The 15082-nt window shown below is 52.5% G+C and overlaps 1 protein-coding gene across 11 annotated transcripts in view; it reads right to left on the bottom strand.

The window, feature by feature from the left end:
- Positions 1-15082, bottom strand: part of SEPTIN9 (septin 9) — a 165065-nt gene that overhangs the window by 13431 nt on the left and 136552 nt on the right. For all 11 annotated transcript variants that reach the window (XM_060135049.1, XM_060135052.1, XM_060135046.1 and 8 more), the window contains one exon: positions 181-372. In XM_060135049.1, the coding sequence (XP_059991032.1) occupies positions 181-372 (192 nt within the window). The remainder of the gene's footprint in view (positions 1-180; positions 373-15082) is intronic.

Below are 15082 nucleotides of genomic sequence, written 5' to 3' on the forward strand. Positions count from 1 at the left end.
TGCTGAGGAGCTGATGGAGGCTGGGACCCTCCTGGCGGGCACGCGTACACACACACAACGCCACTCGCAATCTGTCCTGCAGGCCAGGTCTGTCGCCCCCGTTTTACAAGAGAAGATGCCCCGGAGCCTGTGTGGCTGGCCTGGGGGCAGGCTGAGCAGTGGTGGGGACCGGGGACTCACCGACCACCATGATGTTGAACTCGAAGCCCTGCTTCATGGCCTTCCTGCGCATCTGCTCCAGGATGGAGTCGATCCCCACGTAGCCGAAGTCCACGGGGGCCTTCTCGTTCCTCTGCGCGGGCGGCTGCTTGTGCCCGGCGTCTCTGGGGGTGTCGGCCATGTCGCCAACGCTGCCGGGAGCTGCCTCGGTGGCTGCGGGACGACGAGCGGGCGCGTTAGGGGGTCACGGGGGGCACGTGCAGGTGTCTTCCAAGCCCCCACATCCTCAGGCGGGGAAACTGAGGCTCAGCTGCCCGGGAGCCCCCTGAAAAATGCCCCGGAGCTGGAGCCGGAGGCCCAGGTTGTCCTGCAGCCACTCAGCTTGGCCCACAGAGCCTCACTCCAGATCTGAAGCCGCCAGCCCTGCCTAGGCTGGGGCCCTCCCCTCCAGGGCAGGGCTGACCCCTGAACCCTCCTCTATCTCACCTGAGCTGCACCCAGGAGAACTAGCCTGCGCACGGCGGGGAGCGCTCTTTGCCCCCCACCCTCCTGCCCTGCCCGGGGCACCCAGGTGGGCCCCCCCCATCTCCTTCACCTTTGGCCCCAACACCTGCTGCAGCCTGACGGCCGAAGGGGCCCTGGGGGTCAAACAGCCAGTGTTTGGGTGAACCCATGAGCCAGGACAAAGGAGAGGACAGCCCTCTGAAGGAAGGATGGAGGGGGCCGGCACTGGCTCAGTCCCAGGTACCAGCCAATAGCCCTGGAGCGGCAGGAGTGCTGGGACGAGGGGCGTTCTTTCGAGGCAGGAGGGCCTGGATGCAGTGCTAGCTCCTCCAGGCCCAGCGTTCCTGGGAGACGGCAGGAAGGAGAGGGCCCCGGGCAGCACCTGGGGGCACTTCCCCCCGCCTCCCCCCTCCTTGGACTAGATCCAGGTGGCCGTCTTCTCTCTGGCCGCCCAGCACCTGTGGGCCTCACACCCACAGGCCAGGAGGAGGTTTTGCTTTCATGTCTGCGGACGGGCTGAGCTGCTCGAAATACCTCAAGCTTCTGCGGTCTATAGGTTAGAGCCTTCCTCCTTTCCTCCCGTGCTGCCCTCAAGAATCCACATGCCCAGGTTGGAGGTCTGGGGCTGGGGGGATGCCCCCCAGAAGCCCCCCAGTGGGGACCTGAGGTGCACCCGGCCAGCAGGGCTGGTCAGGGCGTTCAGGACGGTGCAGGGTCCCCACCAGGGTCCGGGTGGAGCACTTTGGCCGCGTCCCACTGAGCCCCCGACGTGGCACATGCCCAGGCCACACCCTCCCCGGCTGGCCCCCCAGCTCCCCTTCCCTGCCCCCTTGGGTCCAAGCTCTTCCCACTAAGAAGCATTTTCGGCTTCATCCTACCTCCCAGGAAGGATCACCGTCTCTCCTCCTGGGGCACCCTGAGCTCATGGGAAGCGACCACACAGCGAGTCCAGATGCCTCCCCCGGCCCCGCAAGCCCCTCCCGCCAGCCCTTGGGGAGAGGCTGTCGGTTCCCTGCGCATCGGCTCCCGGTGCCCCATGCTCCAGGGGGCGTGCCCCACCGCCAGGGTGGGCAAGCAGCCTTCCCAAACGTGCCCTCCTGCCCACCCCCTCCGACCCTGCCCCAGGAAGCAGCAGGACCCAGGTCGCCAGGTCAGGAAGGTCACTGCTGGGCTTTCAGATAAACTGCCTTTCCGCTTCCCGGGGAAAAAATGGACTCTACCCCGTCCCCAGGCTCGCACCTCTGCAGCCACATCTGTCTTCAGGAGCCGAGATGGGGGCCAGCACCCTCTCCTCCCACGCCCAGGCCCAGGCCAGTAAGACAGGAAGGATGATGGGCACCGTTTGCTTACAAATCCGAGAAATTGGGGTGTTGCTGGTTCATCCTCAAGTCAGCCAGTAACTTCCCCATCTCCTCTGCCCTTGACCAAGCACAGCCATTCCTGCTTCCCACAATGGGGGTGCTGAGCAAGGAACATAACGCAGATAAAAGCGCCAGGGGTTGCCAGGGGCGCAAGCATCTCTCCTAACAACAGGCTGATGCTTGAGGCTTCGGTTCCAGGTCCACCCCCACCACCGCCCTAGGCCAGGGAAAGGCGAAGGGCCCAGGGGGGGTTCCACCGCCATTCGCGGGCCTCCTCCCTGCATGGCCTGGAAGGCCTGTGCCTCTGTTCCCTCTTCAGAAACACTCTGCCCCAGGCTCCGGCATCTTTAAATAAACAAAGACCAGAGCTGCATCTGGCCTGAACGTGTGGCTTTGGGGCTGTTTCCTGGAGACAGACGTGGGGCCTTGTCTTTCAGGACGGCAGTTCAGCCCTGCCCCACGTGACCGAAAATTGCTTCCATCTGTCTGCGGGTCTGGGAGCCATTCTGCCCGGGACTGGGCCAGCCCCCCACCCCACCCCTACATCTCCCTCCATCCCTCACCCCCCCTCCCGAGCAGCACAGGGGGTGGGGTGGGGGGCGTCCCCTGAACCCCCTCACTTCCCTCCACGGGCCCTGGGAGCAGCAGAGCGAGAGAGACTCCAGCCGGCCCCTCCACAGGCACCAACAACCACTGCAGAAACTCAAACCAAAGCAAACATCCTGCCCACCAGGGCCCTGCTTGAGAAATAATCATAAAAACATGACAAGCACCGTCCCTCCCGCTGAGGGAAAGGCCTGGCCTTTTGCACAGGTGAGGGTACATTCCTGCAAGGTCCCTCCTCCTCTGGGAGGCCCCCTGGTGGGCAACCCCAATTGTGCCCACCCAGATGGCCCACAGACACGGGACCCTCCCTCTATGCCCACCCAGCCAGGAGGCTTTGGGGTCTGCCTTCAGAACCGTGCGGGCGAGTGTAGAGGCCCTGGCAGGCCAGCTCGCCCAGAGACGCTGTCTGCGTGCGACCCCTTGCAGGCCCCGGGGGCTCCAGCCGGCTGGATGGGACGGCGGAGACCGGCGACTCCAGTACCATCCAGTGTGGCAGCCACGTGTGACTTTTCAAAAATTGTGATAAAATGTACGTAACACAAAATGTACCATCTGAACCAATTTTAAGTGTGCAGATCAGGAGTGTTGCAAAACTGAACCTGTCCTCATTAAGCACGAACCCCCCAGTCCCCTTTCTACTTTCTGTCTCTATGAATTTAACTACTCTGGGTAGCCCATGTTAAGTGGAGTCATGCAGTATCTGTCTTTCTGTGGCTGGCTTGTTTCACTGAGCTTAATGCCCTCAAGGTTCATCCATGTTGTGGCGCGTGTCAGGATTTCCTTCCTTTTGAAGGCTGCGTAATATTCCACGGTATGGCTGGACCACAGTTTGCTTCCCCATTCGTTCCTTGATGGATAACTCGGGTTGCTTCTATGTTTCAGCTCCTGTGAATAGTGCTGCTGGGAACATGGGTGTCCAAATATCTCCTCGAGACCCTGCTTTCAAACCTTTCGGGTGTAAACCCAGAAGTGGGATTGCTGGGTCAAATGGTAATCGTATGTTTAATTTTTTGGAGAATCACCAACTGTTTTCACATGTGACTGGCATGCTTGAAATGCACCTGGTCCAACGGAGGATCACAATTTTTTATTTAATTTTAATTAATTTCAAATAAAGAATGACACAGGGCATATGGCAACTATACTGGACAGCACAGAATTCTTGTCCAACCTACTCATTTTACAAATGAGGAAACTGAGGTCCCCAGAGTGATGTTTTTCTGAAATGCATTGGAAGCGGTCTGGCCAACCTGAGACCTTCACTGAATTTAATCAGCCCTGTAACTTCACATTCACTCCTGCGATATTTGATTAACATCCATGTCCCCCCACAGACCGTGAGCTCCAGTGACTATGGCAGTGATATGTATGGATTCCCACTGAGCCTCCAGAGACCTACAAGGAGGGGACACTCAACCAATACTCCTGAATGAATGGGGTCTTAGGAGTCTCCCCTCAGCGTGGGGTGGGGAGCACAGGGAGGAGGGCTGTGCTGCCCCAGGCTGCCTGCAGACCCTCCACGAAGGCCAGACGCCACCTCCTGACCCGCCCCCCAGACCTGTGTCCAATCCACCTCCTCCAGTGAGCTGCCTGCAGCTGAGGCCTCACCCTCTTCCCCATGGCCCTGTTATCTGTTTTTGTTTCACACCCAAACTTCATCAAATGCTATTAATAGGAAAGGGAAGTTCTTACTAGAAAAATAAGAGGTTTCACATTTATGTCCAAGGTGACTCTCACTTCAGGCAAGTAGAGCAAGAGGGAGCCCTGGTCTTTAAATGTGGAAAACTCACGCTCAGAGAAGTTAAGTAACTTATCCAAGGTCACACAGTACGAGCTGCTGCTACTTTTCACTGCTCCTACTTGGGAACCCCTTGGGAAAGGGGATGGTGGGGTGGGGGGGCGGTGTGTGGACCACCATATCCCCTCCTTCCCAGAGCCACACTCTGAGGAGGAAATGTAGGTTTGTGGTGGGGGTGGTGACCCCTGGGGCAGCCTCACCCCTGCTCCACCGGGTCGGCCACTCTGGGTCAGTCGCTCTCTCCCCAGGCTCCCAGGCCCAGGGCAACATCCCGGCCCACCACAGCACCACCCTCCTCTGGGGAAGAAAAGCCCAAGTGACCACCTGGGGTTGGGGTGTGTGTGGTGACCTTAACACGCCAGTTTACGCCTTCCCTCCACTTCCTAATCACTTTCTTTACTGCAGTAACAGACACAACGTACAACCTTGACCATTCTGACCATGTTAAGTATTCGAGTCTGCGTCATTAAATACATTCAGGATGGCACGTAACCACCACCACTACCCACCTCCAAACGCCTTCATCATCCTGGACAGAAGCTCTGAGCCCATCAAACACTAACTCCCCCTCCCCCTATAGCCTCTGTTCTACGTTCTGTCTCTGTGAATCAGGCTCCACTAGGAACCTCAGAAAAGTGGAGTCATGCTGTATTTGTCCTTTCGTGTCGGGCTTCTTTCACTGAGCATAATGTCCTCGAGGTTCCTCCCTGTTGCAGCCTGTGTCACAATTTCGTTCCTTTTTACGTCGGAATAGTACTTCATTGTTTATCCATTCATCTGTCCATGGACGCTTAAGTGGTTTTCACCTTTTGACTATGATGCATGATACTGCTATGAACATGGGTGGACATGTGTCTGAGTCCCTGCTTTCAATTTTTCTGGTATCCAGCTTAATTATTAACAGAACCCAGGTGGTGCTCAGAAAGGTTGCAGTTTGGACAATAGGCGACACGGTCATCCCGCAGTCAAAGTGAGGTGCAGCGCCCCCCGAAGGCTTCGAGGCCAGGAACCAGGGGCCTCAGGTTCTCGTCCTGGCCCCACGTGGTCCTTTGCAGGTCCCTCCAGCCTGCCCTGCACTCCCCCCCAGCTCCTACCCCACAATCTCCTCAAACCCGAGGCCATGGCTCGCTCAGCGGTACCCCCAATCCTAGCCCAGGGAGTGGCAAAAAGTAGCTTTTCGAGAAATATCTAAAAGGTCCACCCACAGATGAAAGGGTAAACACAGTGTGGTAAACCCACACAATGGAATATGAGTCATAAAAAGCACTGACGTAATTGGAGAAATGCAAACCCAAACTGCAATGAGGTATCACCTTACACCGGTCAGAATGGCCGTCACCAAAAAATCTACAAATAAATGCTGGAGAGGGTGTGGAGAAAAGGGAACCCTCCTACACTGTTGGAGGGTTTATCAATGTAAATTGATAGAGCCACTATGGAGAACAGTATGGAGGTTCCTTAAAAAACTAAAAACAGAACTACCATATGACCCAGCAATCCCACTACTGGGCATATACCCTGAGAAAACCATAACTCAGAAAGAGTCATGTACCACAATGTTCACTGCGGCACTATTTACAATAGCCAGGACATGGAAGCAACCTAAGTGTCCATCGACAGATGAATGGATAAAGAAGATGTGGCACATATATACAATGGAATATTACTCAGCCATAAAAAGAAATGAAATTGAGTTATTTGTAGTGAGGTGGATGGACCTAGAATCTGTCATACAGAGTGAAGTAAGTCAGAAAGAGAAAAACAAATACTGTATGCTAACACATATATATGGAATCTAAAAAAAAAAAAAAAAAAAGGTTCTGAAGAACCCAGGGTCAGGACGGGAATAAAGACGCAAATGGACTTAAGGACACGGGGAGGGGGAAGGGTAAACTGTGACGAAGTGAGAGAGTGGCATTGACATATATACACTACCAAATGTAAAACAGATGGCTAGTGGGAAGCAGCCGCATAGCACAGGGAGATCAGCTCGGTGCTTTGTGACCACCTAGAGGGGTGGGATAAGGAGGGTGGGAGGGAGACGCAAGAGGGAGGAGATATGGGGATATATGTATATGTATAGCTGATTCACTTTGTTATACAGCAGAAACTAACACACCATTGTAAAGCAATTATACTCCAATAAAGATGTTTAAAAAAAAAAGCACTGATGTCTTAGATGAATGAATAAAGGATACGTGGCATATGTATACAATGGAATACCACTCAGCCATAAGAAAAGAATGAAATAATGCCATCTGCAGGAACGTGGATGGACCTAGAGATTATCACACTAAGTGAAGTAAGTCAGACTAAGACAAATATCATGATATCACTTTTATGTGGAATCTAAAAAAATGATACAATGAACTAACTTACTTACAAAAAAGAAACAGACTCATAGACATAGAAAACAAATTTATGGTTACCACAGGGGAAAGGGTGGGGGAGGGAAGCAGGGATAAATTAGGAGTTTGGGATTAGCAGATACAAACTGCTAATAAATAAAATAGATAAACAACAAGGTCGTACCTTAGAGCACAGGGAACTATATTTGATACCCTGTAATAAAGTAAAATGGAAAAGAATCCGAAAAAGAACATATATATATGCTAAAGAATATATTTATGTAAAAACTGAATCCCTCTACTGTACACCAGAAACGAACACAACATTGTAAACTAAACATACTCCAAAAAAAAAAAATTAAAACAAAAAGCACCGATGTCCTGACAGGCTACAGCAGATGAACCTTGAAAACGTTACGCACAATGAAAGAAGCCAGACGTGAGAGGCCACATACGGTATGAGTCCATTTAAATGAAATGTCCAGAAGAGACAGAGAGCGGATGCGCGGCTGCCAGGGGCTGCGCCATGATGCCTGTGGGATTTCCTTTTGGGTGGTGAACACGCTCTGGAACTAGGTAACGATGACGGCTTTTCAACATTGGGAAGAAGCGCCACGGACGCACACGCTCAATGGGTGAATTGTATGGGGTGGGGATTATATCTCAGTGAGCTGTTACGTTACGACAAAACCGAAGACGCTGCTGGTAGAGATGGATTGAAAAGAACCCACTGTGCCCATGAGTGCCCACCAGCCAGTGGTACGACTGGAGGACAGCTGAGGCCCAGACGCCCCCACTCAGGCCTGAGGTCGTTGCGCACCCCCCGTGCTGTCCGGCCGTGGAAGCAGCCCGTCATCTCCCAGCAAGGACGTCCAGACCAGCCAGAGGAAACCCTGGCGCTTTCTCTCCGCAGGCCGCCATTTGGAGCCCAGGCCCGCGTCCCTGGTGGGGAGCCCTTGTCCCCACAGGCTGGTGGCAGCTGGTCCCGCCGCTGATGGGGCTGCCCTCCCCTCGCCCTCTCCTTCCCCACAGGGGCCTGCTGGGCCGCCTGTTCTAGGAGTTGACGGTGGGGGGCTGTAAGTCACCAGCGCCAGCTTCGGACTTCTGCTCCAAGGGAGAAATTCTCCCCCTGCCCCCAGGGCGGGGATCGCTGTCTGCGGCTCGCCGGGACCGGGGCGGTGGGACACACGTCTGGCTGGGAGGTACCGCCCAGAGAGGAGCCTGCTCCCAGGTGCGACGCCTCACAGGGGGGTTCACACTTCATCGCAGCCCCAAGGCGGCCGTGGGAGGGGGCTCGGCATGGCAGGCTTGCAACGCCCAGGGGTCACCCTTCACCCGCCCCCTCCCCGTTCGTCCTGCTGCTTGTCCTGCGGCCCAGAAACGTCCCCACAGGTTCCATCCTCCCCGAGCATCGGCCCCATCTGCCCAGTGCAGAGGTGGCTCTATGGGAGCAAAAGGGCCCCTGGGCCGCCCAGCCAGAGGGGGCAGCCACGTGGTACCCGTGTCACAGGCAGGGACACAGCCCAGGACAAAGCTCTCAGGGTAAAGCCAGCTCAGGGCTCCTGATCTCACCCCGCCCCTCCCCAGGCACACCGGCGCCAACACCCGCACAGGCCTTGCTCAATCACCGCCCACAGTGGCCGAGCCAACCTGTCTACAGACACCCACGAGGCCACCCAACTGAAGCCAGTGTCACCAGGCAGATCCAGGTGGACCCACTCAGAGGTCTGATGTTGGGGGTCCTAGGGAGCCGACCACCACGTACTCTTCCTGCAGGAAACTGTGTCTCCAGCCAGTACCCCGCCCTCAGTGAAGCCTTCCTTCCCCGTCCCACCCTCGCCCAGGGCTTCATCTGGCAGCTATGCACACAGCAGAGGGGCCCCCATCCCCAGCGGCCCTGGAGTCCACCCTCTGGGACCACGGGGAAGGCAGCACTGCAGGCTGAGGGGACAGCCACAGTCCCCACCAGAGCACCTGAGCCCATGGCCAGGACCAGACAGCAGATGCTCCTTGCCCCCTGCACAGAGGCTTCTTAAAGATGGGCGTGTCCCTGATGGAGGAAGTGCCAGGGGGACAGAGTGACCAGAGCTGCCCCTTCCTTCCCTCCCACCTCCCTGGGTGCTGCACAGGCCTGCAGGGCCCGGCCTGGCGCCCAGATTAGCCGGCCTCACTGCTCTCTTGCTGGGCCTGCGCTCCACTTTATAGTCTCAACAATGATAACTGAACAGGGCTTCCCTGGTGGCACAGTGGTTAAGAATCCGCCTGCCAATGCAGGGGACACGGGTACAAGCCCTGGTCTAAGAAGATCCCACATGCCACAGAGCAACTAAGCCCATGCGCCACAACTACCGAGCCTGCGCTCTAGAGCCCGCGAGCCACAACTACTGAGCCTGCGTGCCACAACTACTGAAGCCTGTGCGCCTAGAGGCTGTGCTCCGCAACAAGAGAAGCCACTGCAATGAGAAGCCCATGCACCACAACGAAGAGTAGCCCCCGCTCACCGCAACTAGAGAAAGCCCACATGCAGCAACAAAGACCTAACGCAGCCAAAAATAAAAATTAAAAAAAAAAAGATAACCGAACAGTGATGTGTGTGGTTTACTTTAACCACGTGTCCCCCCCACGTAAGATTCACGAAGCCACAAACCTCAGCCGTTATGCTCACTCCTGTGCTGCCACATTCGGAGCAGGGCCTGGCACGTGGCAAGTCCAAGACTAAATGTTTGCTGAGCGAACGAACGAACAAACAAAGGAATGACGCAAATCACAACAGCCAGCGTTTGCTGGGCTTGCTCTGCACCAGGCGCTATTCTAAATGCCTTCCGCGCAACAACTTAGGGAACATCACGACAACCCTATACGTCAGGTATTGTTAGTTTCCCCATTTCACAGATGAGGAAACTGAGGCCTACAGTGCTTTTGTCACTTATTATGGTCACAGAGCTAGTGAATGGCAGGCAGGGTGACTCCACAGGCCAAGAAAAGGCTAAAAGAAGTATAGGTTTCCTAGAGCAAAGACCCAGAAAGTGCCAGGTGCTGGGGTAGCGCTCTGAGGCCTCAGGGCTCCAGCATTTCCTTCCTTTGGGTGCTCTCCCCAGGAGCTGCTGGGAGGGGATCCCACCCAGCCATCTGGAAAGGCCTGTTGAGTGCATTAGCATCTTAGTCTCCATAAACTCCTGAGAAAAGGAGCCTGCAGGCCAAGGCTGGCAGGCCAGGCTCTTCAACTCCAGCCGCCAGGCTCAGCATGGGGTCCAGGATCCCAGGGCCCTCTCAGGATTACCTACAGCTCCCTCAAGACACCGGTGCTGATGAAGGCAAACCCTGGCACATCAGAGGCCCACACACCTGGTGCCCCAGCCAGAGGTTCCAGGTGGACTGATGCCAAGCACATATCAAAATGTCCATCCTCATCCTAAACCTCCACCTCCACGAGGCCCCAGCTAGAACTGACAAAACCCCCAGGGGCCTCAAAGATGACTCCCCACTTCTCGTACAAGTGACTAAGTTGACGGAGACACTGTTATTAACCAGCTCAGGAAATGTGGGTGAACGAAAGAGAACAGGACAGCGATGGGTCTGGAAACCAGACACATGTACAGAGGCGGGTAGACCTTGGAGAAGAAACTGCCCTGGAGAAGATGTCAAAGATATGGCTATAATAACAATCTTGAGAAAGAAGAACAGAGCTGGAGGAATCACACTCCCTGACTTCAGAGTATACTACAAAGTTACAGTCATCAAAGCAGTACCATACTGGCATAAAAACAGACACATAGATCAATGGAACAGAATAGAGAGCCCAGAAATAAACCCACACACTTATGGTCAATTAATCTACAACAAAGGAGGCAAGAATATACAATGGGGTATAGAGTCTCTTCAATAAGTGGTGCTGGGAAAACTGGACAGCTACATGTAAAAGAATGAAATTAGAATATTCTCTCACACCATATACAAAAATGACTCAAAATGGATTAAGGGCCTAAAAGACCGGAAACCATAAAAGTCCTAGAGGAAAACATAGGCCAAACATTCTTTGACATAAATGGTAGCAATGTTTTTCTGGATTCATCTCCTAAAGTAAAGGAAATAAAGCAAAAGTAAACAAATGAGACCTAATTAAACTTAAAAGCTTTTGCACAGCAAAGGAAACCATCAAAAAAAAAAAAAAATGAAAAGATAATCTACTGAATGGGAGAAAATATTTGCAAATGATAATGACATATAAGGGATTAATATCCAACATATACAAACAGCTCATATAATTCAACATTTAAAAAAAAACCTGATTAAAAAATGGGCAGAAGAACTGAATAGACATTTTTCCAAAGAGGAAATGCAGATGGCCAACAGGCAGAGGAAAAGATGCTCAACATCACTAATCATCAGGGAAATGCAAACCAAAACCACAGTGAGATACCACCTCACACCTGTCAGAATGGCTATCATCAAGAGGAACACAAATAACGAATGTTGGCGAGGATGTGGACAAAAAGGAACGCTTAAACACTGTTCATGGGAATGTAAACTGGTGCAGCCACTGTGGAAAACAGTGTGGAGGTTTCTTGAAAAACTAAAACTAGAACTATCATATGACCCAGCAGTTCCACTCCTGGGTATATATCTGAAAAAATCAAAAACACTAATTCAAAAAGATACATGCACCCCAGTGTTCATAGCAGCATTATTTACAACTGCCAAGATATGGAAGCAACCTAAGTGTCCATTAACAAATGAATGGATAAAGAAGATGTGGTGCATATGTATGTGTGTGTACACACACACACACACACACACACACACACACACACACAATGGAATACTACTCAGTCACAAAAAAGAACGAAATTTTGCCATTTGCAACAACATGGATGGACTTGGAGGGTATTATGTTAAGTGAAATAAGTCAGACAGAGAAAGACAAATAATGTATGATATCACTTAAACGTGGAATCTAAATATATAACAAACTAGTGAATATAACAAAAAAGAAGCAGAAACAGATATAGAGAAGAAACCAGTGGTTACCAGTGGGGAGAAGGAAGGGGTAGGGACAAGATAGGGGTAGGGGATTAAGAGGTACAAACTCTTACATATAAAATAAGCTACAAGGATATATTGTACAACACAGGGAATATAGCCAATATTTTATAACTATAAATGGAGTATAACCTTTAAAAACTGAATCACTATATTGTACACCTGTAATTTATATAATATTGTACATCAACAAGACTTCAATTTTAAAAAATGGCTATAAACGATAATGGTTGAAAAAGATCCTGGGGTCCTGGTGGACCAGGACCACAACAATGATTCATTCAACAAATATTTATTGAGTACCTATTACTTAGTAACAAACAAAAAGAAAACACTATAGGCTTAAAATCAGTCTGAATGAAAACAGTGGTGGCACATAGGAACATGAACTTCATTTATTCAAATGTTTATCAGCCTAAAACTTCCAGGCAGATTCACAGTAGTCCCTTACATGCAAGGAACCCAGTCTGGCACAGCAATTCAGGACTTTTGTGTGTGTATCACAAACCTGTTTTAGAAGCTGTTGAAAGGTAAGGACACTCTCCCTAAAAAAAAAATACACATGAAGACAGACACATGCAAATAAATTTCGACAATCTGGGGGGATTCATCAAAGAACCCCTAGCTTTCTTTTATTTTATTATTTTTCTATTTTATTTTTATTTGTTTTTGGCTGCGTTGGGTCTTTGTTGCTGCAGGCGGGCTTTCTCTAGTTACGGCGAGCGGGGGCTACTCTTCATTGCGGTGGCTTCTCTTGTTGTGGAGCACAGGCTCAGTAGTTGTGGCACACGAGCTTAGTTGCTCCGTGGCGTGTGGGACCTTCCCTGACCAAGGCACGAACCTGTGTCCCCTGCACTGGCAGATGGATTCTTAACCGCTGCGCCACCAGGGAAGCCCACCCTAGCTTTCTTGATGAAATTAATTTGGTCTAATGAGAACTTAGAATTTAATCACATTATCTCTGAATTGAACTTCTCAACATACAAAGATGTTCTGGGTTCCATGGTGAGAGAAGGGTGAGAAAGAGTTTAAAAAAATGATCAGGGGGGGACTTCCTTGGTGGCGCAGTGGTTAAGAACCCACCTGCCAATGCAGGAGACACAGGTTCGAGCCCTGGTCCGGGAAGATCCCACATGCCACGGTGCAACTAAGCCCGTGCGCCACAACTACTGAGCCCGTGCTCCAGAGCCTGCGAGCCACAATCACTGAAGCCCACGTGCCTAGAGCCCCGGCTCGGCGACAAGAGAAGCCACCACAATGAGAAGCCCGCACACCGCAACGAAAAGTAGCCCCCGCTCGCCGCAACTAGAGAAAGCCTGCACGCAGCAATGAAGACCAATGCAGTCAAAAATAAATCAGTAAATAAATAAATAAATTTATTAAAAAAAAAATCAGGGAATCCCGTGGCGGTCCAGTGGTTAGGACTCTGAGCTTCCACTGCAGGGGGCATGAGTTTGATCCCTGGTCAAGGAACTAAGATCCCACAAGCCACGTGCCACAGCCAAAAAAAAATATTTTTAAATAATAAAAAATTTAAAAAACGATCAAAGGCGGGAAAAGAGGCTATGAACAGCTGGTCTCCATCCCTGAGCCGGAGGAGAAAGCTGCGAGCCGGGGGTGGGGGGGGGAGGGGGGGTGGGTCAGGGATGTAAGGGGCGCCATTCTCTGCAGGGCTTTGAAACAGAATCCTTTCCCATTTACCGGATTCCGCTTTTCCTTGTGTCCCCGTTAAGCCAGCCAAGCCACTACAAACTCCCCATAAATGTCACAGGGGAACTTCCTGTTCCCTTCTAAAGATGGAAACACTGACTATAAACGACCGAATTTTGCAAATTTGTGCAGTCAGGGATCAAGGCGTGAATTTTTAAAGTGCACATGGCTCATCTAATTTGGTAACTAATTCCAAATCGAATTACACTTCACACTTTGTACAGGGCAGGAAGCGTCTCCCCGAAGTCTGATGGGTAAGCGTGAGGCCAGAAATCTGAGACTTTGCCCTCTGGCCTGAAACCCAGCTTAGAAATCCAGCACAAAGGTGAAGGCCTCTGCAGAGAAAGCCAGGGTTCTGCAAACGCAAGGGCTGCATCTCTCCCCGCCGGAGCCCCAGCTCTTTCCCAAGAGGAGACCCAACATGAAACTGCAGTTTTACGGTTTCTGTGTGAGGAGAGATTGGGTGGAAAGAGTTCCCACGACCCTGCGCCCTTTGCAGGACCTGGGAGAGGTCACGGCAGGAACAGCGCCGTCCTCACCCGATTCTATTCATTCAGGGGCCCAGGGCGCCCCAAAGTCCTGGAGGGGGGCGTTCTCCACTCTTAGTGCCTGCCCCTTTCTCTCGCCAAACCCTTTGAAGCAAACTTCTTCTCTTTTGTCCAGGAAAGAATCTCAAGCAGCTCTTCGTTTCTGCCAACACGGTTTCAATTGGCGTCGGTCTTTAGAGCCAGATTTGGACAGCGTCCAACTCCGAGCCCGCCCCCCTTCTGGAAGAGGCCCCTTCTGTTCTCTCATTTCCAGCCCGCCTCCCGCCTCCTCTTCCAGCAGAGCTCCTCACCCGGGCTCAGCGGCCTATTGAGACATCAATCTTTGGTCAGAGCAGGCTCCAACCTGCACTCCATCCCATTCACTTCCTAAAAAGCGGCCTGCAGTGAAGGCCAGGGAAGAGGCCTCCGACTTCCTGTGTCAAGGGATTTATCTTTCGTTTCCTGTTCCACCGCCCACTCACCTCGCAGGATCAGGGAATGTGCCCCTGAGCCGCCTCCCACCCCAGGGAACCTTCCAGCGTGATGGGCCCCTGCCCCAAGGCAAACCCAGAATCTGGCCCTGGCCAGCCCGCCCACCGCGTCCAAAGCGGCCGGCCACAGAGATTCCTCCGTTGATTCTTGGCAAATGCTTGCCAAGTTAAAGAGAGAAAGAAAAGATCTGCCCCCTCTGATGGGTGGAAAGTAGCCATTTGTCACAGGGTGGAATTTCCTCTTATCAGGGATGTCCCCCTGGGGGGGGAGGGGCAGAGCATCCCTCCCCCAGCCCCCTCTGCTATCAGCAGGACTGTCAGCAGATGCACACCAGAGCTCCATGGCTGCGGAGGCTGGGGGCGCTGGGGGCTCCCCCTCCCGCAACTGATGAGATCATTTAAAATAACACGAACTAGACAGGGGTCTCTGGGGTGCAACAGGGCGTCCCGCTGCCAAGGGCTAAGTCGGAAAAGAGCTTTTCCCCTCAAAGGTATCAAGCAATGCCCTTCTCCTGTGCAGATCCGTCCACTCAGGCTC

The sequence above is a fragment of the Lagenorhynchus albirostris genome, chromosome 20, assembly GCF_949774975.1.
Source record: "Lagenorhynchus albirostris chromosome 20, mLagAlb1.1, whole genome shotgun sequence".
NCBI lineage: Eukaryota > Metazoa > Chordata > Mammalia > Artiodactyla > Delphinidae > Lagenorhynchus > Lagenorhynchus albirostris.